Source organism: Trachypithecus francoisi, unplaced genomic scaffold, assembly GCF_009764315.1.
Source record: "Trachypithecus francoisi isolate TF-2019V2 unplaced genomic scaffold, Tfra_2.0 Lachesis_group18, whole genome shotgun sequence".
Classification (NCBI taxonomy): Eukaryota; Metazoa; Chordata; class Mammalia; order Primates; family Cercopithecidae; genus Trachypithecus; species Trachypithecus francoisi.
In genome coordinates this window covers 40283337-40310642 of record NW_022681463.1, presented here as the reverse complement: position 1 = coordinate 40310642, position 27306 = coordinate 40283337, and the positions used below count along the sequence as shown (strand labels likewise).

General features: G+C 37.8%; 1 protein-coding gene and 2 long non-coding RNA genes across 5 annotated transcripts in view; 2 read left to right on the top strand and 1 right to left on the bottom strand.

The window, feature by feature from the left end:
* UCHL3 (ubiquitin C-terminal hydrolase L3) overlaps nucleotides 1-5849 on the top strand; it is a 58527-nt gene extending 52678 nt beyond the window's left edge. For all 3 annotated transcript variants that reach the window (XM_033177544.1, XM_033177542.1, XM_033177543.1), the window contains 2 exons: nucleotides 4687-4745; nucleotides 5647-5849. In XM_033177544.1, the coding sequence (XP_033033435.1) occupies nucleotides 4687-4745; nucleotides 5647-5730 (143 nt within the window). In that variant the 3' untranslated portion in view covers nucleotides 5731-5849. The remainder of the gene's footprint in view (nucleotides 1-4686; nucleotides 4746-5646) is intronic.
* Nucleotides 4718-27306, bottom strand: part of LOC117063686 — a 33387-nt gene continuing 10798 nt past the window's right edge. The window contains exons 2-3 of the long non-coding RNA XR_004429037.1: nucleotides 18995-19128; nucleotides 4718-4869 (exon numbers count right to left, since the gene is read on the bottom strand). This is a non-coding gene — a long non-coding RNA (uncharacterized LOC117063686). The remainder of the gene's footprint in view (nucleotides 4870-18994; nucleotides 19129-27306) is intronic.
* Nucleotides 20249-26743, top strand: LOC117063685. Its single transcript, XR_004429036.1, has 3 exons — nucleotides 20249-22091; nucleotides 23490-23539; nucleotides 26090-26743. It is a non-coding gene; the product is annotated as an uncharacterized LOC117063685 (long non-coding RNA).

The following is a 27306-nucleotide window of genomic DNA, read 5'->3' as shown; positions in this document are numbered from 1 at the left end:
TGATATGGAGAAAGTTTGAGTGGTCTGGATAGAAGATCAAACTAGCTACAACATTTTCTTAAGCCTAATCTGGAGCAAGGCCTTACCTCTTTTCAGTTCTGTAAGGCTAAGAGAGTTGAGGAAGCTACAGAAGAAAAGTAGCTAGCAGTTGGTTCATGAGGTTTAAGGAAAGAAGTAATCTCCATAACATAAAAGTGCATGGTGAAGCAGCACGTGCTGATGGAGAAGATGCAAGTTATCCGGAAGATCAAGCTCAGATATTCCATGAAGGTGGCTACATAAACAACAGATTTTCCATGTAGATGATGAACCTTCTCTTGGGAAGAAGATGCCATCTAGGACTTCCATAGCTAGGGAGGAGATGTCAATGTCTGCCTTCAAAGCTTCAAAGCACAGGCTGATTCTCTTGTTAATGCAGATGGTGACTTTCAATTGAAACCAATACTCATTTGATGTTCAGAAGATTTTAGGGTCCTTAAGAATGATGCTAAATCTTCTCTGCCTATGCTCTATAAATGGAACAATGGAGCCTGGATGATAGTATATCTATTTATAGCATGGTTTGCTGAATATCTTAAGCCCTCTGTGGAGACGTACTGCTCAGAAAAAGATTCCTTTGAAAATATTACTGCTGATTGACAATGTACCTGGTAATCCAAGAAGTCTGATATAGATGTATGTACAAGGAGATTAATATTTTCATTTCTGCTAACACAGCATCCATTCTGCAGCCATGGATCAAGGAATCATTTAGACTTTCATTTCTTGTTATTTAAGAAATACAGTTTGCGACACTATAGCTGCCATAGTTATTCCTTTGATGGATCTGAGAATATTAAGTTGAAAACTTCCTGGAAAGGATTCACCATTCTAGATGCCATTAAGAACATTCATGATTTATGGGAAGAGCTCAAAATATCAACATTAGCGGGAGTTTGGAAGAAGCTGGTTCCAGTCCTCATGGATGACTTTGAGGGGTTTAAGACTTCATTGGAGGAAGTAATTGCAGATATCATGAAAATAGCAAGAAAACTAGAATTAGAAGGGGAGCCTGAAGATGTGACTGAACTGCTGCAATCTCATGATAAAACTTGAACAAGTAAGGAGTTGCTTCTTATAGATGAGCAAATAAACTGATTTCTTGAGATGGAATCTACTCCAAATAAAGAAATCATGAACAGTGTTAAAATGACCACAAACCACAGAGGATTTGGAATATTACACAAATTTAGTTGATAAAGCAGCAGCAGAATTTGAGAGGATTGGCACCATTTTTGGAAGAAGTTCTCCTGTGGGTAAAATGCTGTCAAACAGCATCACATGCTATGAAGAACTCTTTCATAAAAGAAAGAGTCAAATGTGGCAAACTTCGTTATTGTCTTATTTTAGGAAATTTTCACAACCACCCCAACCTTCAGCAACCACCATCCTGATCAGTCAGGAGATATCAACATTAAAGCAAGCCCCTCCATCAGCAAAAATATGGCAACTTGCTGAAGGCTGAGATGATCATTAGCGTTTTTACGAATAAAGTGTTTTTTAAAATTAAGGTATGTACATTGTTTTCTTAGATATAATGCTAACATACACCTAATAGACTACAGAGTAATATAAACATAATTTTTATGTGCACTAGGAAACAAAAAAATTTGTGTGACTCATTTTATTGTGATATTTGCTTTATTGTGGTATTCTGGAAGCTAACCCACAGTATCTCTCAGGCATGCCTGTACATTTTTAAAAAGTTTTTATTTCTGTATATTCTCTGTTTTTTAAGCCTGTACATTTTAAAAAGTTTTTATTTCTGTGGCTGGGCGTGGTGGCTCACGCCTGTAATCCCAGCACTTTGGGAGGCCGAGGCAGGCGGATCACGAGGTCAGGAGATGGAGACCATTCTGGCTAACACGATGAAACCCTGTCTCTACTAAAAATTCAAAAAATTAGCTGGGCATGGTGGCGGGCACCTGTAGTCCAAGCTACTCAGGAGGCTGAGGCAGGAGAATGGCGTGAACCTGGGAGGCAGAGCTTGCAGTGAGCCGAGATCACACGACTGCACTCTAGCCTGGGCGACAGAGTGAGACTCCGTCTCAAAAAAAAAAAAAAAAGTTTTTATTTCTGTATAGTCTCTGTTTTTTAAGCTCCATCGTTCATGTCGTTGACTGTCCTTGGGTATTTGACAGTAGCTGATACTTGGTTATCTGCACCAAAAAGCATATTGTGGTGTTTATCACTTGTCTCTTGTACAACTCTGTTGTCACCTTTCTCTGAAGGCTTGTGATCAAACTATGCAAAAAACAAGTTCTGAATGAATTGGTTAGTTACAACCAAAACGTCAGGCCACTGTTGTCTTCCCTGTCCAGCCTGGAAGTGGCATAGCCCATTTGGACTGGGGTTTTTAGGTTACATGACCCATGTACAAGGTGCAGCTTTTCCCTGCCTCTTTTAGAAGGGGCCTGTAAGTGTGACAGTCTCTGAGCCCCATGGATTCTTCTGCACAGTATGCATTTACTGAAATTACCTCCAAAGTTGTTGGCAAGTGACAGTTTTGTGGTAGCGGTGTTTGGAACAGCAAATTTTACATTTTATTGTTGTGGCAAAATTTTTCTGTAAAGGACCAAGTAGTAAATATTTTAGGTTTTGTGGGCTACGTAAAAACCAGTCTTAGCTTAAAGGAGGCATTAAAAATATACCGAGGGCTGGATTTGGCCCATGGATAGAATAACAGTAAAAATCATAATTAATCTTTGTTCTATCCTGCTATTATAAAAATAGACTGTACAGTTTTGACATTTCAGGATCAATTGTTTAATAATCTTAGTCTATAATAATTGAAATTAATTATATGTTACTTTAAACAGCTGCATTCGAAGGAAAATTGCTCACTGCCATTTTTTGTTTTTATTTTATGTTTTTTTATTTTTTTAGAGACAGAGTCTCACTTTGTCACCCAGGCTGGAGTGCAGTGGCATGATCATAGCTCGCTGCATCCTTGAACTCCTAGGCTCAAGTGATCCTCCTGCCTCAGCCTCCCAAATAGCTGGGAATACAGACTTGTGCCACTATACCTGGCTAATTTATTAATTCTTTGTAAACGTGGGGTCTCATTGTATTGCCCAGGCTGGTGTTGAACTCCTGGCCTCAAGCAATCTTCTTGAATTACAAGCGTGAGCCACCACATCCAGCCATAATTGAGTTTATTAGCTCTTTAGTCTCATGAATGACACACACACACAAATGATGGAAACCAGGAAAATACATATATTAAGCCAGGTGCTGTTGCATGTGCCTGCAGTCCCAGCTACTTGGGAAGCTGAGGCAGGAGGATTGCTTGAACCTAGGAGGTCAAGTTCAGCCTGGGGAATATAAGTGAGACCCTGTCTCTAAATTAAAAAGAAGAAAGAAAAATACAAAAAGAAAAAATATATATTAATTTATAATTTGGTTAGGGAGGGAACAGCCTACATTGTTTACTTATACTTTTGCTTTTATGCAAACATTAAAAAATAATACAAAATGAGGTGGCACATAATGAATATGATAGTCATGTAAATATAGAATAGTCTATTGAAGAATAAGCATTTGCCACAAAAGAATATTTTAAGAAGACATTTTATGATATATTATTGAGAAATATACATTACAACTTAGAAAGATAGTATAAGTTCACAGAAATATGGATAATTAAGTGTTCATGTGTAATATAGTTACAGGAAAATGTTTCCTAAATGTTCTTAGAAACTTTAGGAATTACATCCCAGGCATTGTAATTTAGTGATAAGTTTCTTTAGGATTTTGAATATTTATCTCGATGTTAGTCCAAAAATAGGAATCACAAATTCTGATGATACAATTTATAGAAATTAATATTACTTTATATGGAGATTATTTATGTGTTAATTTTCATTCATTTTTTGAAAAGTATCTAACAACCAAGTCTATTACTATATGTATATTCAGAAATTTTTATTGTGGTTAGAAACTATGGAATTGTAGAAGGGGCTGTGTTTTATGGATTGAACTAAATGAAGAGCCATTTACAAGACATCTGAGATTATGGATTTGGATATATAATTGTTAGTTGACTTTGAGTTAGCATGAGTTTAAATAATTCTGGACTTTTAAAAAAAATAATATTCAAAAAGTACTAGTTTATTTAAGTTGATTGTGAATTTGGTTATTTTGGTGGTCAGTAAAATAATCCTGAGTTATTTGGATTATTCCTCTATATTACTGCATTGGTAGTACACAATTAGTAGTAGTATTGTATAAGCCATGACAATGTGGCTCCCTTTCATTGTTTTAAACATGTTTATCTTACTTGAGATCTTCCTATTTAAAGTGAGAAAAGAAGTTTTTAAAATTTCTAAGGATAAAAGCTGGGGTGATAATTTTTTAAAAACTGACTTAATAATTTTGCATATTAATATCAGGAAACGAAAGCCAGCATTGTAATAAATTCTGTTCATGAAGATAATTTAGGCTTTCAAATATAGAGGCAAAGTTCTAACTAATAACCTTTAATAAAAAATACTCATGGTAGCACATTAAAACATTTGTTTTAGGATATATTATTTAAAATGACTTTTAACTTTTCTCGCCTCACTGAGGAAAGAGGAAAATGGAAGTTGAAAGTACATTATCCTGTAAAAACAGCTAAGCATTCAATTGTTTGTCTGTTTTCCACAGATGGGCGGAAACCATTTCCAATTAACCATGGTGAAACTAGTGATGAAACTTTATTAGAGGTAACAGTAAAACTTGTTGGCCCATCTTAAGTGCTATTAATATTTTGTCATCTTTAAAACATCTCTAAAGGTCACTTGTATAACATTTTCTTTGTATTTGGATACTTCTTTATCCTTGTTCTCTCTAGAAAATCCAAAAAGAAAATTTATATTAGTGTTAAAAATCTGCAGCAAATAAAAAGGTTTTCAGAGCTCTATGAACAAATGTAAAATTTGAAAAGGCAAGAATAGTATTGAAAGACTTACTCATTATATCCCAGATTTCATCAAATCCAGGATACCATTAATTATATTTTGATCCTGATTTTAGAGATTTTAAAACATGAATAAATTGTGTGGCTTAGAATCAATGAAATGTGATTTTTAGGTGAAAAGTTTCTTAATAGCATTTAAGAACACCTATGGCCAGGCGCAGTGGATCACGGCTGTAATCCCAGCACTTTGGGAGGCCGAGGCGGGTGGATCACCTGAGGTCAGGAGTTCGATACCAGTCTGACCAATATGGTGAAACCCCGTCTCTACTAAAAATACAGAAATTAGCTGGGCATGGTGGTATGCGACTGTAGTCCCAACTACTAGGGAGGCTGAGACAGGAGAATTGCTTGAACCCAGGAGGCAGAGGTTGCAGTGAGCCGAGACTGCACCACTGCACTCCAGCCTGGGTGACAGAGCAAGACTCTGTCTCAAAAAAAAAAAAAAGAGAACACTTACTATATTTATATTTTTGTACAAAGCAAATTAGGACACCCAGCTGTTCACTATTCTGGTGTTCTTTATTTCTCATTTGGAAAAGGAAGTTTGCAGTGTAAAATTAGTATGAATTAGAAAAATATGAAATGTTTATCATTTATAAGTAAAACACTTATACATTGAAAAATCATACTTTTTTTTTCCTCCATAGGATGCCATAGAAGTTTGCAAGAAGTTTATGGAGCGTGACCCTGATGAACTAAGATTTAATGCGATTGCTCTTTCTGCAGCATAGCTTGTCAATAATGGAAACACCAAATACTGTATGATTTCTCTGTCATACACTAACTCAAACATTTTGATATTTTCCTTAACTTGATGATTAAACTTTATGTGAGTTAAACTTTGCCTTAACCTGTGTTTTATGTTATTTTTGCTCCAAGTTAAAGGCGCATTGCTTTCCTTCTCTTTTTCTTGTGAAGGATTTATCTGGTTTGAAAACTAGCAATAGCTTTCTTATTCTCTTTACATTTTACAGGAAATTTTGTATTGGGATACCAGGCACAATTTTCATTTGCATAACATGAATATATATTGTCTGTGTTAACATGTTTATTTAGAAAACATTTGTTAAGCATCTACTTGTAATGAGATGGATGTCGTTCTGGGTTCAGAAGTTAAAGCATTAAACGCTGTTGATAAATGTAATAGTCATGGAGCTTATGTTATTGTGAGAAGAGATAAATAACAAACACATCAAGATAAATACCAACGATAGATGCTGTGTGGAGAATTAAAGTAGGATTTGTGTTAGGGAGTGACCGAGCAGCTACTTTAGATTTTGTTGTCAGGGAGGCTTCCGTGAGGAGGTGACTTTGAAGTTGAGATCTGAATGACTAAAAGTAGCCTGTCATAAAGGTGGTGGGGAAGAACAGAAGAAGTAATTAATGTGGAGTCCCTTAAAGTAGGAACATCTTGCTGTATTGTAGGACCAGGAAGGAGGTTCAAGAGGCCAGAGCATAGAAAATAATAGGGAAAGTAGCAAGAGATGAAGTCAGAAAAGTAGGGGCTTTTTGATACAGGAAAAGGCATTTGGATTCATTGCAAGTGTGATGGTAAGCCATTGGAGAATTTTAAGCAGGACAGGGACCTACTTTGATTTATAATTTTAAAAGGTCACTCTGACAACTCTATGGGTAATATATTAAGGAAGGAAGCAAGAATAGAGGTAGAAACACTTGTGAGGTACCCACTGTAGTTGTTCAGTGGGATGAACAACTGATGGCTGGGCCTTAAAAGTGGTAGATTAGATACAGGCCAGGTGCAGTGGCTCACGCCTGTAATCCTAACATGTTGAAGCATGCAGCTAGGAATTCGAGACCAACCTGGGTAACAAAGTGAGATCCCATCTCTACAAAAAAAAAAAAAAAAAAATTGGAAAAAATTAGCCGGACACAGTGGCATGTACCAGTAGTCCTAGCTACTCAAGAGGCTGAGGCGGGAAGGATTGCTTGAGCCCAGGAGTTCAAGGCTGCAGTGAGCCATGATTTTACCACTGCACACTAGACTGGGTGATGGAGGGAGACCCTGTCTCAGAAATAATAAATAAATTTAGATGGTGGTACATGAGTGAATTTTGGTTGTGCTTTGAAGAAGGAAGTGCTTCAGTTGAGTCTTTAAGGATAGGTGGAAAGGCAGTGGAAAAGTGAAAGAACATTTATAGAGTTGGGCCAAAATACAGTTGATGTGATGACAGTGTTCTGTATCTTTTTGGGAGAGGAGTAGCTATTACTCGGGTATATACATTTATAAAAACTCCTTGAATTGTACATAAAAAATCTGTACTTTGCTGTATATGCATTTTACCTAAAGTAGGGGGAGGTAGTAGTGGTTACTTGGCATATGCATTTATCGTAACTCTGAATTGTACATTTAAAATCTGTACTTCACATACATTTTATCTTTAAAAAAAAAAACCAGGGTTGGGTTGAAATGAGTGTAGTAGTTAAGAGAAAAACCAGATTGGTCCAGAATGAAGTTTTTGACCAGTAATTGAATATAGATGTTTACACAATTCACTGAGCTAAGAGTAGTAAAGCGTGGCTTTCAGAATGAATTAGGTCTTTGTTACTCAAGTGTGGTTGCATCAGTACTACCTGGGAGCTTCTTAGAAAGGGGAAATTTCAGACCCTACCCCCAAAACCTTTGAACAAAATCCCTGCTTATTCATAAGCAATACATTAAGTCTGGGAAGCACTAGATTAGATTAGTTAAGCATTTTTAACAAGATCCCTTCTTATTCATAAGCAATAAATTAAGTTTGGGAAACACTAGATTAGAAAAAATAGACTATAACGAGGAAAATAACTTCGGAAGATATTTAAGCTTACCATTATTCTATAGTGAAAAGGGCATGGGTGAAATGTTGGCAATAGGGATGAAAAAATAATCTGAAACAATTTGATAGACTGTCTATGCAGATGATGCTTACCATACCAATAATAATGACCCATGTATTCTATTCTTGTTATGTTATCTTTTGTGTGTTGTCTTAAATATTTTAAACATTCCTAAGCAGTTTTCTGCCTGTTGCCTTGCTGGATTTCTCTCAATTATATGATTTCTTAAAAGATCCTAAATCAATGACACATTACCTAGAATTTACATAGTTTCTCAAAGTATGCTATGAGGAACACTAACTTTGCAGAACTCTTAATGGGTAAGAAAGATTATAAAGTCAAGTATCTTGAAAATACTGGGTTGAACAATCTTTTTTGAAAGTTACAGGTATATTTGGAGGGGGGCAATTATAGAATGCCTCAGTTCTTTTAAAAAATATTCCATGTATTATGAACAACATTTTCTATACATTTTAGGGAGCGGCACTTAGAGCTAGCATTCTTTGGCATACAGTTTAAGGTGGTAGTCCCTTGTGGAACAGACAGCTTGAAAACTTTTCTTACTGCTCTCTTAAGTTTATGTGTAAACTTTAATTCTCAACTCTATTCCCTACAATACTTTGTTTAGTAACATTCGTAAAACTTGGCACTTGTAGAAAATATTAATAGTTTACTTTGTGTGAAAACTCATGGAGATACTATGGTTGATAAGTTGTGGGTTATTTCTGTATACTTCTGTTAATGACCATGATCGCGGGGAAAATAGAACTAAAATGAGAACTGGAACGAAATATTTTTGCTTGGTGGACTTTTGGGAACATTTTTCACTGGGTATAATGGTTTGCTTTAAATTATTGAAACAGATGAGCTTTTATGAGCCCCCAAATACTTATCCCGAATATTTTCAATGTTCATTTGTGAGTAAAGCAGAAGTTACGTGTATTCTATGGCAAACCGAAGTTTAAGCTATCTTAAATGAAAACTATCTTTGATTCCTTATAAAAAAATATTTGAAGGAATCTGATTTACATTTATTTTATTCCATCTTTGATTTGTGTGCAAGCCTTATTTGGTAAGCTTTATCACTGGGCTGTGTATAACATACAAACTGCTTATTTAATGAAAATATTTAATAGAGCTTAAAAGATATTTTTAGACATTAATGTCTGTCTACTACTGTATCTTTCAAAAGAAGCATTTCTAGGCTTATGATTCCTCTAATGGTGCTGTTAAGAATTGCAAAAAGGCATATTTCCATCACTTTTTTAAAACTTTCCTATTCATAGAAATTTATTTCTTTTAGGTAAATCTTATGTAGGTATATGTGTATACTCATATACATGTATTTACATGTATATGTATGTGTGCATGTATATATATGTACACACATTCACACATATGTGTACCTTGAAAAGGCAAATAACCTTGGTTTAAATCCTCTTGTCTTATTTAAATCCATGACTGAAGTTAAGTGAAACCACTTTGAAAAGTGTATAATCAGCTGGGCATGGTGACTCATGCCTGTAGTCCCAGCATGCCTGTAGTCCCAGCACTTTGGGAGGCAGAGGTGGGGCGAATTGCTTGAGCCCAGGAGTTCAACATCAGTCTGGGCAACATGGCAAGACCTCATCTCTACTAAAAATACAAAAATTAGCTGGGTGTGGTGGTGTACACCTTTGGTCCCAGCTACTCGGGAGATTGAGGTGGAAGGATTGCTTGAGCCTAGGAGGTGGAGTCTGCAGTGAGCCAATATCACACCGCTGCACTGCAGCCCCAGTGACAGTGAGACCCTGTCTCAAAACACAAAAACAAAAACAACAGCAAAAAAAAACTGTAATCATTATATCAGGTTTTTAGAACTAATTTAGAGGGATTTATATACGCATACATAAAGTTTAATAGTTAATGTCACCTGATTCCCTGGTAAGATCTTAAAATGAGCTTCCTTGTGTTCTCAACAACATTGCTACTAAAAACGAAGTGTGAAATATACTCTTCAGATAGCAAATGTTTTGTCATTTCCTTTGCTTCTATTGATTTTCAAAATTTTGCCTCCTTAAAGTACATAAACTATTGCATTGTAGAAGATTCCAGTGAAGGGCATTAATTTTCTTGTGTCACTGGTGCCAGTTGATCAGACCAACCTAACATGCCTCAGTTTCATGTGTATTCTCACTTGTTTTCCTTCGGAATAAAAGTTACTCTAAATCTTTCTCTTGACTTCTTTGTTTAGGATAGTGGTTCTGAAGCTATCTGTTGCTTCTACCAGCTTGATAGATGAGGGTCCTCAGTATGATATTTTTCCACAGGCTACAACTAGATATTATATAGGAGGTTATAAAGACAAAGGCTGGATATTATGAGCAATTCCTTATTGTCTAATTGATAAGGAAAGCCCTGGTTTAGGGACACTAAATGTATATGACCTATACTGAAAACTACTTTGCAAAATTAATTTAAAATTGCTTAGAAATATATAATGTAGCTCTTATAATCTACAAGGTAGATATGAGTATAACTTGAATTATTTAAAATAAGAATCAGCTAAGTGATATGAATGGCACAATTATTTGGTTCAGAACTGTAATCTTTATCAATATGTAAACATAGTTGATATTCAAATAAATAAGTTATGTTTAATAGTGTGTCCTTTAACAGCTAAAGGATCTCTGTGTCCTGCACATGTTTTATGACTACAAGATGAAAACAAATTGCTTGAGGTTTTATTTGTATGTTAAACATGAAAAACTTGAAGCACATGCAAAGTTTGTAAATTAGACTGTTCTTTAAAAATGTAGTAAAACCTGTCTGATGAAAAGTTGCGTTGCTTACTGAGAGTTCACCTGTGGGAGAAGATGACAAAAAAAAATTGCATCTGAATTTTCCTGTGTGACTAAGCCAAGAAAGTACTTTTCAAGAGGGGTATTTTCTTTATTCTCTCTGAATACTAAGTATTTGAAACCAGAACCTTCTTCCACCACTACAGAAATAATATACATTTGCCGGGCGCGGTGGCTCAAGCCTGTAATCCCAGCACTTTGGGAGGCCGAGACGGGCGGATCACGAGGTCAGGAGATCGAGACCATCCTGGCTAACACGGTGAAACCCCGTCTCTACTAAAAATACAAAAAACTAGCTGGGCGAGGTGGCGGGCGCCTGTAGTCCCAGCTGCTCGGGAGGCTGAGGCAGGAGAATGGCGTGAACCCGGGAGGCGGAGCTTGCAGTGAGCTGAGATCCGGCCACTGCACTCCAGTCCGGGCGACAGAGCGAGACGCCGCCTCAAAAAAAAAAAAAAAAAAAAAAAAAAAAAGAAATAATATACATTTGATCCCAGTGTGCAGGCAATGTATGACGGAATGTTACTCTGTGCATATATTTCACCATCAAGACCAAAATATGATATTTCATAGGGTATAACTTAAAAGATGTATTCTGAAGAGTTCATTTTAAACAAAATGCAAATACCTTAAATATTTTTTATATTAATATGATAGAGACAGTTGTTCTTATAACCACATTCTGGCACTATAATCAGGTACATTGAAGTATTCAAAATAAAAGCACAAAAGTACTGATTTTAAGAACTTTAGAAAACATGGCTTATGGGCAATATAAACTTGAAGAATGTTTAAAGCAAACTATTCATGGTTTTAGTTTTTACCTTGTTTTCCCCATTTTGGAAGACTAAAGCATGTACATCAGTTGTTACAAGTATTCCAGTGAAGGCTTTTAGTTTTTGAAGGACTAGTAGCCATCTCCGGTTTTTTTTTTTTCTTTTTAAACGGTGCATGAAATGCCAAGTGAAAGTGACTTCTTTTTTTTTTTTTTCTTTAACTTTTTGTTTTTATGGGTACATAATAGGTGTATATATTTATGGCATACATGAGATATTTTGATACAGGCATCCAACTTGTAATAATCACATCAGGGTAAATGGGGTATCTGTTACCTGAAGCATTTATCCTTTGTGTTACAACAGTCCACATATACTCTTTTAGTTTTTTTTCAATGCACAATTAAATGATTGACTATATCACACAGTTGTGGTATCAAATACTAGACTTATTCATACTTTTGAACTTTTTGTGCCCATTAACCATCCCCACTCCCTCACTACCCTTCCCACCTTCAGGTAGCCACCATTCTATTCTCTATCTCCATAAGTTTGATTGTTTTTAATTAATTTTTTAGCTCCCACAAATAAGTGGGAACGTATGAATTTTGTCTTTGTGTCTGGCTTATTTCACTTGACAGAATGACTGCCAGTTCTATCCATATTGTTGCAAATGGCAGGCTCTCATTCTTTTTATGGCTGAATAGCACTCGTTTGTGTATATGTACCACGTTTTCTTTATCCATTCATCTGTTGATGGACACTTAGGTTGCTTTGAAATCTTGGCTCTTATGGATAGTGCTGCGCTAAACAGGGGAGAACAGATAATCTCTTCAATATGCTGATTTTCTTTCTTTTGCATGTACTTAGCAGTGGGATTGCTAAATTATAGGGTAGTCCTATTTTTAGTTTTTTGATGACTCTCTAAACTGTTCTCCATAGTGTTTGTACTAATTTACTTTCCCACCAACAGTGTGTGAGGGTCCCTTTTCTCTACATCCTCATTTTTATTGCCTATCTTTTGGATAAAAGCCGTTTTAACTGGGGTGAGATAATATCATAGTTTTGATCTGCATTTCTCTATCAGTGATGTTGAACACTTCATATTTGCCATTTGTGTGTCTTCTTTTGAGAAATCTCTGTTTAGATCTTCTGCCCAATTTAAAATCGATTGTTAAAGATTTTTTCCTATTGTTTGAGCTCTTTATATATTCTGGTTATTAATCCCTTGTCAGATGGCCAGTTTGCAGATATTTCCCCATTCTGTGTGTTGTCTCTTCACTTTGTTGATGGTTACTTTGCTGTGCAGAAGTTTTTTTAACTTGATGTGATTCCATTTGGTCATTTTTGCATTGATTGCCTATGGTTGTGAGGTATTACTCAATAAATCTTTGCCCTGTCTAATGTCCTGGAGTTTCCCCATTGTTTTCTTGTAGTAGTTTCGTAGGTTAGGGTTTTAGATTTGTCTCTTTTTTTTTTTTTTTTCTGTTTTTTGAGACAGACTCTTGCTCTGTCGCCCAGGCTGTAGTGCAATGGTGCTATCTTGGCTCACTGAAACCTCTGCCTCCCAGGTTCAAGTGATCCTCCCACCTCAGCCTCCTGAGTAGCTGGGATTACAGGTCCACACCACCACACCTGGCTCATTTTTGTATGTTTAGTAGCGACAGGTTTTTTGCCATGTTGGCCAGGCTGGTCTTGAACTCCTGGCCTCAAGTGATCTGCCCTCTGTGGTCTCCCAGAGTGCTGGGATTACAGATGGGAGCCACCACACTCAACCAGATTTAAGTCTTTAATTCATTTTGTTTGAATTTTCTATATGGTGAGAGATAGGGGTCTAGTTTCATTCTTTTGCTTTGGATATCCAGTTTTCCCAGCACCATGTATTTAAGATACTGTCCTTTCCTCAATGTATGTTCTTGGCACCTTTGTCAAAAATGAGTTCACTGAAAATGTGCGGATTTGTTTCTGGGTTCTCTATTCTGTTCCATTGGTCTATGTATCTGTTTTTATGACAGCACTCTGCTATTTTGATTTTATAGCTCTGTGGTATAATTTGCAGTCAGGTAATGTGATTCCTCCAGTTTTGTTCTTTTTGCTCAGGATAGCTATTCTGGGTCCTTTGTGGTTGCATATACATTGTAGGATTTTTTTTTTTCTATTTCTGTGAAGAATGTAATTGCTCTCTTGATAGAGATTGTATTGAATCTACAGACTGCTTTGGGTAGTATGAACATTTTAACAATATTGATTCATCCAATCCATGAACATGGAATATTTTTCCATAGTTTGGTGTCCTCTTCAATTCCTTTCATCAGTGTTTTATAGTTTTCATTGTAGAGAGCTTTATGTGCCTAAGTTAATTCCTAAGTATTTAATTTTATTGTTCACTGTTGGCATATAGAAATGCTACTGATTTTTGTATGTTGATTTTATATCCTGTGACTTTACTGAATTTATCAGTTCTAATAGTATTTTTGTGTAGTCTTTAGATTTTTCCAAATATAAGATTGTCTCATCTGCAAATAAGGAAAATTTGATTTCTTCCTTTCCAATTTGGATGCCATTTATATCTTGCCTGATTGCTGTAGCTAGGACTTTCAGTACTATATTGAATAACAGTGGTGAAAGTGGACATCCTTGTCATGTTCCAGTTCTTAGAGGAAAGGCTTTCAGTTTTTCTCCATCCAGTATGATACTAGCTGTTGATCTGTTGTATATGGTTTTTATTATGTTGAGGTGCATTCCTTCTATACCCAGTTAAAATTTTTTTTTTAACATGAAAGGATGTTGAATTTTATCAAATGCTTTTATAGCATCAATTGAAATAATCATGTTTTCTTCTTCATTCTTTTGATATGATGTATCACATTGATTGATTTCTATATGTGGAACCATCCTTGCATCTTTGGGATAAATCCCACCCGGTGACGATGAAAGAACTTTTTAATGTGTTGTCAAATGTGATTTGCTAGTATTTTGTTCAAGATTTTTACATGAGTGTTCATTAGGGATATTGGCCTGTAGCCTGCCTTTCTCTCTCTCTCTCTCTCTCTTTCATTCTTTCTTTCTTTCTTTCTTGTTTTGGTATCAGGGTACTACTGGCCTGGTAGAACGAGTTTGGAAGTATTCCCACCTCCTCTTATTTTTGGAATAGTTTGAATAGGATTAATACTAGTTTTTCTCTAAATGTTTGGGAAAATTCAGCAATGAAGCCACCAGGTACTAGGCATTTCTTTGGTGGGAGACATTTCATTACAGCTTTAATCTCATTACTTGTTATTGGTCTGTCTGGGTTTTGGATTACTTCATGGTTCAATCTTAGTAGGTTGTATGTGTCTAGGAATTTATCAATTTCTTCTATGTTTTCCAATTTATTGGCATATAGTTGCTGATAGTAACCTCTAATGGTCCTTTGAATTTCTGGGGTATTGGTTGTAATATCTCTTTTTTCATATCTGGCTGTATTTGAGTCTTCTCTTTTTTTTAAGCAAGTTTGGCTACAGGTTGGTCAATTATCTTTTCAAAAAACCAATTTTGTGTATCATTGATCTTTTTTTATTTGTTCAGATCCATTTATTTCTGCTCCAATCTTTATTATTTCTTCTAATTTTGGGTTCAGTTTGCCCTTGCCTTTCTAGTTCTTTAAGAATAGTTGTTAGATTTTTTATTTGAAGTTCTTCTGCTTTTCTGATGTAGGCACTTAGAGCTATAAGCTTTCCTCTTAGTACTGCTTTTGTTGTATCCCGTAGGTTTTGGTATATTGTGTTTCCATTATCATTGGTTTCAGTTTTTCAATTTCCTTCTTAATTTCTTCATTCACCCACTAGTCATTCAAGAACACACTGTTTGATTTCCATGTATTTGTATAATTTCAAAAATTCCTCTTGTTATTAATTTCTAGTTTCATTTTATGGTGGTCAGAGAAGATACTTGATATTATTTCATTTTTAAAAAATGTTTTAAGACATACGGTCTATCCTTGAGAATGATCTGTGTGCTAAGGAGAAGAATGTGTATACTATAGCTGTTGGATGAAATGTTCTGTAAATGTCTATTAAGTTCATTTGGTCCATAGTGCAGATTAAGTCTGATGTTTCCTTATTGATTTTCTGTCTGAATGATCTGTTCAGTGCTACACGATGGGTATTGTGGTCTCCAGCTATTATTGTGTTAGGGTCTAAATATTTGCTTTGTAAATCAGGGTGCTCCAGTGTTGCATGCATAAATATTTGCAATTGTTATATCCTCTTGCTAAATTGACGCCTTTACTGTTAAATAATGACCTTCCTTGTCTCTTTTTATGGTTTTTGTCTTGAAAGCTATTTTGTCTGATGTAAGTATAGGTACTCCTGATCTTTCTTGGTTTCCATTTGCCTGGACTATCTTTTCCCATCCCTTTATATTTAGTCTATGTGTATCTTTATACGTGTAGTGTGTTTCTTGTAGGCAACAGGGTCTTGTTTTTTATCCATTCACCAACTCTATGTCTTTCAACTGGAGAGTGTAGTCTATTTACACTCAATATTGTTATTGATAAGTAAAGACTTGAGCCTCCCATTTTATTATTTGTTTTCTGGTTGTTTTGTGGTCTTCTCTTCCTTCTTTCCTTCCTTACTGTCTTCTTTTTAGTGAAAACTATTTTCTCTGGTGGTATGTTTTAGTTTCTCGCTTTTTATGTTTTTGTGTATCCATTGTATGTTTTTTGGTTTGAAATTACCATGATGCTTGCAAATACTATCTTATAACCCATTATTTTAAACAGATAACAACTTAACATTCATTGCATAAACAAACTAGCAAATAAGCAAAGAGAAAACTAATAAAAATTCTATACATTTTTCTGCTTGATCAATTCTGCTATTAAGAGAATGCATTCTTCAATATGTTAGTTGCATTTTCCCACTACAGAATTTCTTTTTTTTTTTTTTTTTTGAGATGGAGTTTTGCTTTTTCACCCAGGCTGGAGTACAGTGGCATGATCTCGGCTCACTGCAACCTCTGCCTTTCAGTTTCAAGTGATTCTCCTGCCTCAGCCTCCCGAGTAGCTGGCATTAAGGCACCTGCCACCATGCCCAGCTAATTTCTGTATTTTTAGTAGAGACGGGGTTTCACCATGTTGGCCAGGCTGGTCTTATACTCCTGACCTGGTGATCTGCCCACCTCAGCCTCCCAAGGTACTGGGATTACAGGCATGAACCACTGCGCCCATTTTTTTTTTTTTTTTTTTTTTTTACAATGGAATCTCACTTTGTCATCCAAGCTGGAGTGCAGTGGGGTGATCTCGGCTCACTGCAGCCTCCGCCTCCTGGGTTCAAGTGATTCTCCTGCCTCAACCTCCTGAGTAGCTGTGACTGTAGGCATGGACCACCACGCCTGGCTAATTTTTGTATTTTTAGTAGACACAGGGTTTCACCATGTTGGCCGGGCTGGTCTCAAACTCCTGACCTCAAGTGATCTGCCTGCCTCAGCCTCCCAAAGTGCTGGGATTACAGATGTGAGCCACTGCACCCGACCCCACTCCAGAATTTCTGCTTGATGCTTTTTAATTATTTCAATTTCCTTGTTAAATTTAGCTGATAGGATTCTGAATTCCTTCTGCGTGTTATCTTGAATTTCTTTGAGTTTCCCTAAAACAGCTATTTTGAATTCTGTATCTGAAAGGTCACATATCTCTGTCCTTACAGGCTTGGTTCCTGGTACCTCATTTAGTTTACTGAAGTCATGTTTTCCTGGATTCTCTTGATGCTTGTGGATGTTCATTAGTGTCTGAGCATTGAAGAGTTAGGTATTCATTGTAGTCTTCAGAGTCTGTGCTTGTTTCCCCCCACCCCCGTTCTTGGAAAGGCTTTCCAGGTATTTTAAGGTACTTGGGTGTTGTGATCTAAGTGTTTGGTCACTGCAACCATATCTGCATTAGCCTAGTAACACTGTGGTTCTTGCAGACTCATAGAGGTACCACCTTGGTGGTTTTGGATAAGATCTGGAAGAATTCTCTGGATTACTGGGCAGAGACTCTTGTTCTCTTTCCTTACTCTTTCCCAAACAAATGGCCTTCCCCTGCCTCTCTGTTTTGAGCTGCCTGGAGCGGGGAGAGGGATAATACAAGAACACCTGTGGCTACCACCACTGGGACTGTGCTGGGTCAGACCTGAAACCAGTACAGAACTGGGTCTTGCCCAAGGCCTGGTGTAACCGCTACCTGGCTACCACCTATGTTTACTTAAGGCCCTCGGGCTCTACAATCAACAGGTGGCAAAGCCAGCCAGGTTGTGTCCTTCCTTTCATGGTAGTGAGTGCCCCTGGGCACTGGGTGGGTCCAGAGATGCCATCTGGGAACCAGGGCATGGAGTTGGAAATCTTAAAATCCACCTGGTGCTTTATTCTTCTGTGGCTAAGCTGGCAAAAGAACCACAAGACAAAGTTCTTCCCACACTTTCCTCCCCTTTTTATAGGCAGAGGAGTCTCTGTGGCCTCCACCACCCCAGCCTATAGTGAGTACTGCCTGGCTACCACTGATGTTCATTGAAGCCCCAGGGTCTCTTCAGTCAGCTTGTGGTTGGTTGCTGCCAGGCCTGGGACATATCCTTCAGGGAAGTGAGCTCCTCTATGGCCCAGGTCAGGTCTAGAAATGCTGTCCAAGAGCTATGACCTAGAATCAGGGACCACAAGAGCCCTCTTGGTGCTCCGCCCCACTGTGGATGAGCTGGTACCTAAACTACCCCTTTTACTCTTCTGTTTTTCTGAATCTGGAGTCTCTCCTCATCACCACCATAGCTGGGAGTGTGCTGGGTCACACCTGAAGCCAGCACATCCCAGAGTCTTACTCAAAGCCCATGGCATGTACTACCTGTCTACTGCTGCTGATTATTCAGGGCCCATGCACTTTTTAGTCTTCCCTTCAAGACCACAATGTCCTTTATGGCCCAGCATGTGTCTAGAAATGTCATCTGGGAGCTAGCTTCTCGCACGGGGGCCTCATGACTCTGCCTGGTGCACTATCCTACTGTGGCTGAGCTGGTTTCCAAGTTGTAAGATGAAGTCCTCTACCCTTCCCTTTCCTCAAGTGGAAGGAAGTAGTCTTTTTCAGAACTGTGAGCTATGCTCCCTGGGCTTGGAGGAGTGGTGCTGCAAACCCTCCTTTGGCTGCTCTGGTTGATGTCCCCCATTAGGTCATGTGCCCCCGAAGTCCAGACTTTGATGCCTAGGTCACCTTTCAAGTTTATTTAGGGTTCCAGAGCAGTTGAGCTTCTTGCACTGGCAAAGCTTGCTGGAACTCAAGTTCCAACCACTGAGATGGATGAATTCACTCTGGCTAGGGCTGGTCTAAATGCTCCCTCTGTGGGCATTGGCTGAGTTCTGCCAAGTGTTGCTTTCCACTGTGACAGGGCAGCATAATCACTGTACTCTCCCTCCCTCAAGCCATACAGATTCACTGCTGCTGGGGAATAGGGGAAGGACGGTGTCAGCAATTCAAGACTGTTTTTCCTACCCTCTTCAGTGCCTCTTTCAGTGATTTTCAGTTAAAACAATGTACTGTAATTGCTCACCTGATTTTTGGTTTTTATGAAGGTGCTTTTTTGTGTAGATAGCTCTTAAATTTGGTGTTCCTGTGGGGAGGATGGTTGGTAGAGGCTTTTATTTGGCCATCTTACTTCTGATCTCTTGAAAGTGACTTCTTTAGCTAAATTAATCAAACATAGGAAATAAAATGTTTAGGGCAACTTATTCATATGTATTATATATTCTAGAGTTGATGCCTATGTAGATACTGGGGATTTATTGAATGTATTAGGCCATTCTCGCATTGCTATAAAGAAACACCTGAGACTAGGTGATTTGTAAGGGAAAGAGTTTTAATTGGCTAATGGTTCTGCAGGTTCTATAGCTTCTGCAGGCTCTATAGCAATGCTTAGAGACTTCTAGGAAGGCCTCAGGAAGCTTACAATCATGGCAGAAGGTGAAGAGGGAGCAGGCACATCACATGGTGAAAGCAGGAGCAACAGAGAGGGTGAAGGGGTGGTACTACACAATTTTAAACAATCAGATCTTGCAACAGCTCACACTTGGTGCAAGGACAGCGCCAAGAGGATGGTGCTACGCCATTCAGGAGGGATCTGTCCCCATGATCCAAACATTTCCCACCAGGCCCCACCTCCAACACTGGGAATTACATTTCAACATGAGATTTGGGCAGGGACAAATATCCAAACTATATCGTTGAGCAACCAACCTGGTTTTAATACGAAAGAAGTTGTTCTCAAACTTTTTAACATCAGGAGCCCCTTATACTCTAAAAATTATTGAGCAGCCTAGAGAGTTGTGGATCTCTATTAGAAATTAAAATAACTTTTAGGAATATTTGTTCATTTAAAACTAAAAACAAGCCTATCATGTTAACATAAATAACATTTTTATAAAAAAAAAAAAATATATATATTTTTTGAGACGGAGTCGTGCCCTATCGCCCAGGCTGGAATGCAGTGGCACGATCTCGGCTCACTGCAAGCTCCACCTCCCGGGTTCACGCCATTCTCCTGCCTCAGCCTCCCAAGTAGCTGGGACTACAGGCGCCCGCCACCACGCCTGGCTAATTTTTTTTGTATTTTCAGTAGAGATGGGGTTTCACCGTGTTAGCCAGGTTGGTCTCGATCTCCTGATCTTGTGATCCGCCCACTTCATTCTCCCAAAGTTCTGGGATTACAGGTGTGAGCCACCATGCCTGGCCCCAAAAATATTTTCTTAAAAAAGTTAGAAAAGTGGCACTTGTTTTTTTATTTTTATATTTTTGCAATTATATTTTTGCAAACTCTCTTCAATATCTGGCTTAAGGAGGACAGTTGTGTTCTCTTACTGATAATGAATAAAGAGTGCTTCCCAGAATTGACAATTCAAGAAATCAGTGGTGATCTATGTCAAAATGATTTTGAGGATAGTAATTCGAGGACAAGGACCAAGGCTTTTGTACACCATTTTATCCTCAGAGTCTAATACAGTCCTTGGCACATAGTAACGGTCAAATATTTGGTAGGTGACTAAACTATACTGCAGTGTGTTGAGAAGTGAACAGAAGATACGGATTCAGGAATTACAGAAACCTCCTTCATGGCACTTGGTTGAGAAAAGAAGAGAAATGAGGGGAATGAGGGTGCAGATTCAGCAGAGGACTTTTTAAAATAATGTTTTCATGTGAGGAAAAAAAATAAAAACCAATAGAAATTAAGAAAACAGGAAAGAAATGGAATAATTAGGAACCTAGGCTGGGGTAGGGTAGCAGGGCATTTCAAACAGTAATGAGGATATGAGATTCCAGATCTTGTTGAAATGCAAATTCTGATTCAGCTGGTAGGTGAGACCTGAGATTGTGCATTTCTAACAAGCACCCAGATAACCTTAAGGCTGTTGGCCCCAGGGTTACACTTATAGTGATTTTCTAGAGCCCAGTTGGGGAAGTGAATCTTGGGCAGGAGAAATACATACCTCTCATATTGAGTTTGGAGATCCATCCCATCTGATATAACTTTTTAAGAGAGAAACATAATTTGCCAAATATCCAATTGATAACTTTTCCCACTAAATGGCTGCGTTATGAAAATTGCTTCACTTTGAAACTTCTGGTCTTGGTAATATAGAATGTCAGTGTTCTCACAGTGCTTGATTGAGAACATGATACTGAGATTATGGCATACAATATAGTGGCTGTACAAAAAAAAAGACATTATTAGGATCTCTAACAATTATGTAAAAATCATTGCTTCGTGGGTAGAGCTCAAACTTTGGTGTGAGACTTGGTTTTATTCTTGGCACTTACTCTGAGTGGTCTTGGGCAAATTAATACCTTAAGCAAAAAGATTCTCATGTAGATTTTATATGAGAATTATAAAGTACATAAAGTCCAGCAGTCACACATGGTATCTATTATTACCATCATCCTAAGACTGCAATAAGCTATATTGAAAGTAGTCTCAAAGATTGTTTCATGAATCATCAGATTCACCTAATTTTCAAAAGAATTTAAATAAGGAGATGGAATGAATAGATTGCATTTTGTTTCCAGGCACAGGGGAACCGTGCATATTTCTTCTGTGACTCGGAAATGGTTTAACTTTAAAAAATCCCAAAATAGCTGAAGTTAGCAGACATGCAATTTACCAAAGATGACTGGAATTTTGATCTTTCCTGGAATAATACTATACCCAAGCACACTGCTCATTAGGAAAACATTTTTATCTGAATCTTTTACTCTTGGGGGCAAAGAATGCTATTTTTCTTTTTGATAACTATGTTTATAGAATCTAAATCATCCTGAGCAATTATTTCAACATCTGAAGTTATTATTACCATTCATGTTTCATTTATAGCTATTTGAATTTTGATGAATTTCAATATGGTGCTAGAGTGATAGGACAAGTTCAAATAAGTTCAATATATGGGTATGGTCTAAAGTTATTTTAATTTTTTATTACAACTGCTATGAAGAAAATTAGGATATGCCACATTTTCACGTTTTACAGTTGGATGTCCTATGATGTTCCCTTCCAGAGAACAGAGCTCGGAGCTCTGGAAATTTGAGGGCAACTGATATGTGCCCATGTCTGCATCTGTGTGGGTTGGCTGTATCTCAGGGACAGAATCTGCAGCAAAAAGGTAATAATAGTTCCTTGAATACTTTTATATTATTACTTTGAAAGAACTAAGGCAGAGCATCTCCATTTGGCTTTTCTTCAGGAACACATGTAGGTGGAAAAGAGGTCAGTAGGAAGGCAAGAAGTAAATACTGCAACTGAGATAAAATTAAGTCAACTTTGTAGACTATCCCCAGGCATTTTCTTGTTTTTTCTCTTTTTTCTTTTAAAACTTTTGTGGGTACTTTGTAGGTGCATATATGTATGGGGTACATGAGAGATTGTGAGACAGGCATGGAATGCATAGTAATCACATCATGGAAAATGGGGTATTCATCCCCCTCCCAGGCATTTTCAACTTGAATTTTTGTTGTCAGTAACAACAAGACTGGAAATTTTTAACTCCCTCTTATCAATTTTGTAATCATTGTTGATCTCTTGCACTGGTAGAATATGCCTTGTAGTAGAAAATATTATAACAGCGTAAGACATGTTGTAGTTTCTAAGGTGCTTTCACATACAAGGTGGTAAGTACATGCAGAAACATCAGCTGAGCTACTCAAAGCCACTGTAGGTTTGTGTGTCCAGTATTACTAAGTCCTGCTGGAATTTGCTTTGAAAAGTTTTTTCTCATTATTTTTCTAAATCTTATAATTGTCTGTAAGTACTACCTTCATAATTAAAATGTTTCTACTCTGATGATGCCTTTAACTACTTTAAGAACTATAAGTCTAGAGCTCCTTTCAAGGGATCAAACCAGAAACGGATGCTTAGGGCAGGTGTCACACTGATTTACGACCACGCTCCTAACCTGACATTAGATACATTCAGTAGATCTGGCAGTAAGCATAGTACATACTAATGGGTCTTGATTTTCAATAATTTCGTTATGCATAGTAAAATTTTACGGTGTTTTATTGTGTTGGCTGAATACATCAGGATACCAACTGAAAGCAGATCTTAAAGTTAGTAACTCCTGCTTTTTTGGTTTAGTATTCAATAAACTTCTCTTAGGCCACTAGGGCTTAATGAACAAAATACCTCTTTGGCAAATAATTTTGCAGGCACGAAATGTTACTATAAAATTATTTTGTTGAAGAAACTAAAATGAAAGATTAATTTGACATTGCAGTTATTTAAAAAATGATATGAAATTCTTGCAAACCACTAGAAATGCAAAAATAATTTTAAGTGTCTTTAAAATTTAAATTTAAAATATTGTTAGTTTTTTATTGGGCATATCATTGTGTTTGACTTTTTTGGGGACCAGAAATTATTTATTTTGGCATCTCTACTAAATAGTATCATGCTTTGAAACTCAGTAAAATATTTGTTGTTGCTCAATAAATATTTGTTGATTACTTTTCTTTTTTTTTCTGTATTGGTTTTTTAACTTACCTAGTCATGACTTTTTACACAGATATAATTTTGAGGACTGAACAAAATTCAGGAAGGACTATTCTCACTAAGGTAATATTTTTCTGTATTTTCTAAGGCAGAATCAGAAAGGCCCAAACTTTTTTTTTTTTTTTGATACGGAGTCTTGCTGTGTTGCCCAGGGTGGAGTGCAGTGGTGTGATCTCGGCTCACTGCAACCTCTGCCTCTCGGGTTCAAGTGATTCTTGTGTCTCAGCCTCCCCAGTAGCTGGGATTACAGGTGTATGCAACCACACTAGGCAAATTTTTGTACTTTAATAGAGATGGGGTTTCTCCATATTGGCCAGGCTGTTTTGGAACTCATGACCTCAAGTGATCTGCCCGCTTCAGCCTCCCAAAGTGCTGGGATTACAGGCATGAGCCACTGTGCCTGAACAAGCATTTAAAAAGAAATTAAATTAGCAATTTATTTTAGGTATCATCAAGTAAAATTTTTCTTTCAAAACAATGAAAACTTTGGCTGCTGAAATTTACCAATTTAGATTTGTTTTTAGAAATGTTATAGGGAGATAAAAATTACTGAAATCTGACTCTAGTGTAACTAGGAATGCAACTTTGGAAGGTGACGTGATGGGTAATGCTGTTTTTCCCAGTCTGTTCTACTAGTGAGAGAATACAGTCAGTTTTTGATGCATAATAACCAGGTGTCTTTTGGGGTATTCCTAAATAGTCAACCTTTTGGAGTTACACCTCCTTTAATTTTCAAATAGAATGCTTTGAATGACCATCCCAGTCTTCCTCCAGTATCTTCATGGATTATCAAGAGTGAGCATATCTCCAGCCATCTCTGGTTCAATGGTTTGCTTCTGCTGAATTCTCAATTTCTGTTTCAGTCTCTTCATCTATGACAGACAGTGATCCTTCCCAGGTAGCACTTTGCCTCTGGTTGGGCGTTGGCATACCCTCCAGGTGCCATAAGGTAGAGCTATGTATCCACCTTTACTGAAGGTTTCCACACTTCAGGAGAAAACTAGAGTACAGCAATGCTCACCACTACTGTAAACCTATATTTTGAATACAACTATTTCCAAAATCTGAGGCAAAAACATTAGACCCTTTGCAGCTTTATCCAGCTTCCTAGCCTCTCTGCTGTATGTCAAGGTCTGCCTGCTCTCATTTGTAGGAGAGAGCACCTTTCATAAATGTTCCATAGGGCCAATTTCCCCCTGACTTTAAGAATATTTTACTCACTACCTGAAGGACTTGTTTTCACTCTGGAACTTATTAGAACTTCATGTTCAGGGAAACCCCACCTGTATTAGTCTGTTTTCAAGCTTCTGATAAAGACATACCTGAGACTGGGCAATTTATAAAAGAAAGAGGTTTAACGGACTTACAGGGCCACGTGGCTGGGGAGTCCTCACAATCATGGTGGAAGGTGAAAGGTGTGTCTCACATGGCATCAGACAAGAGAAGAGAGCTTGTGCAGGGAAAGTCCCGTTTTTAAAACCATCCTATCTTGTGAGACTTACTATCACGGGAACAGCACGAGAAAGACCCACTCCCATGATTCAGTTACCTCTCACTAGGTTCCTCCTATGACACATGGGAACTGTGGGAGTTACGATTCAAGATAGGATTTGCATGGAGACACAGCCAAGCCATATCAACACCCTTAGACACAAGGATCCACACAGGGTTACATATTCTAGAGTCTGAGTTGTAGTAGAAGTGATGGGAACAGTGGTGAATATTTATAGCACAACAATATAGGATGGTGGTCGGCATGAGAAATGCCACCTGTGTTGAGGTTTCTCAGCCAGTAGGAAGTAATCATGGCCTTTTTTATTCTTCCTGATTTCTTTTGGTCTTCTCTGAGTACCTTTTGAATCAAACACATTCACACAAGATCTCCCGAGGTCAAACAGTTATTCTCAAGTATTGGACAGTCTAAACACATATTAAGGGACAGAGAGATTTCTCTAAGGCAAATATGTCTAGCAAATAATTTCTCTTTTCCCCAATAAATCGCCTTTTATATTTATGCAGTATTATTTGCCTTTCTCCTCAGATTCTTCTGATTATCTAGACCATGCCCAGAGACCTATCTCCGCAGAAGTCAAATAGAGACTATGACAGCAATTCTTAAAATAACAGAAGCTGATAGCCCTTTAACTATGTAAAGGTCCAGCAGAAGATGTGTGTATGTGTGCATGTGTGTGGTTTTGATTCATATTAAAGTCTTAGGCAGCGCTTCCTCTGCAGTTGATTTTCTCAGTAAGCAGAAATGAAGCTGTAGATAGAGGTCTTCTCCCTCTGTCCAGAGAAAGCCCTAGGGGCATGGATTCATTTTTTGTGGAATTTCAGTTACATGAGTTTGGAGTAATTTGGCCTCACTGGTCTATTTCTATCCACAAAGACCAAAGAGATTTATAGTATAGTGATGGATAGAACATTCCTAGTCCAAGAGCTTGGGAGAGACTTTGATGGTTTACCTTAGAGATCATGTGGTGTTGTTCATGATCCTTATGTGCATTCTAAACTGAACTTCATGTTCAGGGAAACTCCGTTACCTTGTTTCCTAGGGAATCTTCTGATGGAGCTGGCTCCAAGACTTCCCTTTTCTCCCATAATTATTTTCAGCTCTTGAGGGAGTATCAGACCTGTCTGCGTACAAATGAAGATTTCAAGGTCATGCTGAAGCTGTGAAGACCAGCCGAGAACTTCATTTCATAGCTGTTTGTAAGGTTTCTTCACACTGGGTAGAGGTGAGGGTGAGGTTTGCTTAAGATCACTGTGCTCTTCCAGCGGAGGCCCAGATAAACAATAATGGTAAACCTAGGAATACAAGTTGGTCTCTTGTCTCCAGGCCAGTCAGTCTGTGGTCTTTAATCCTTTCCTTTAAAAAATGTTTTTGAAAATTTTATTGTGGTAAACATGAGACCTACTGTATTAGTCCGTTTTCACACTGCTGATAAAGACATAGCCGAGACAGGGAAGAAAAAGAGGTTTAATGGGACTTATAGTTCCACATGGCTGGGGAGGCCTCAGAATCATGACGGGAGGTGAAAGGTACTCCTTACATGGTGACAGCAAGAGAAAATGAGGGAGAAGCAAAAGCAGAAGCCCCTGATAAACCCATCAGATCTCATGAGACTTATTCACCATGATGAGAATAGCAGGGGAAATACCAGCCCCATGATTCAATTACCTCTCTCTGGGTCCCTCCCAGAACACATGGGAATTCTGGGAGATACAATTCAAGTTGAGATTTGGGTGGGGACACAGCCAAACCATATCATCTATCCTCTTAACACACACACACACACACACACACACACACACACACACATAATTTTTTTGAGACAGGGTCTCACTCTGTCACCCAGGCTGGAGTGCAATGGCACAATCTCAGCTCACTATGACATCTACCTCCCAGGTTTAACCCATTCTCTCACCTCAACCTCCCAAGTTGCACGTCACCATACCTGGCTAATTTTTGTATTGTTTGTAGAGACCAAGTTTCACCGTGTTGCCCAGGCTGGTCTCGAAGTCCTGAGTTCAAGCAATCCACCCACCTCAGCCTCTCAAAGTGCTGGGATTACAGGCATAAGCCACCACACTCAGCCAATATATTTTTAAGTGTACAATACATTATTGTCGACCATAGGTACTGTCCTTTCTTTTTGAAGCTAAAATATTACTGCTATCCACCTAGTAGTGATAGAATAGGGGAATGAAGGGTTATTATAAAAACTGTAGTTTGAACTTTTATAGGAAGTAGACATTTCCTCTAATGTATGGGTTGTTTCATTTCTGAGTCCAATTTCAGAATGTAAACAAGAATTGCAAGTACAATT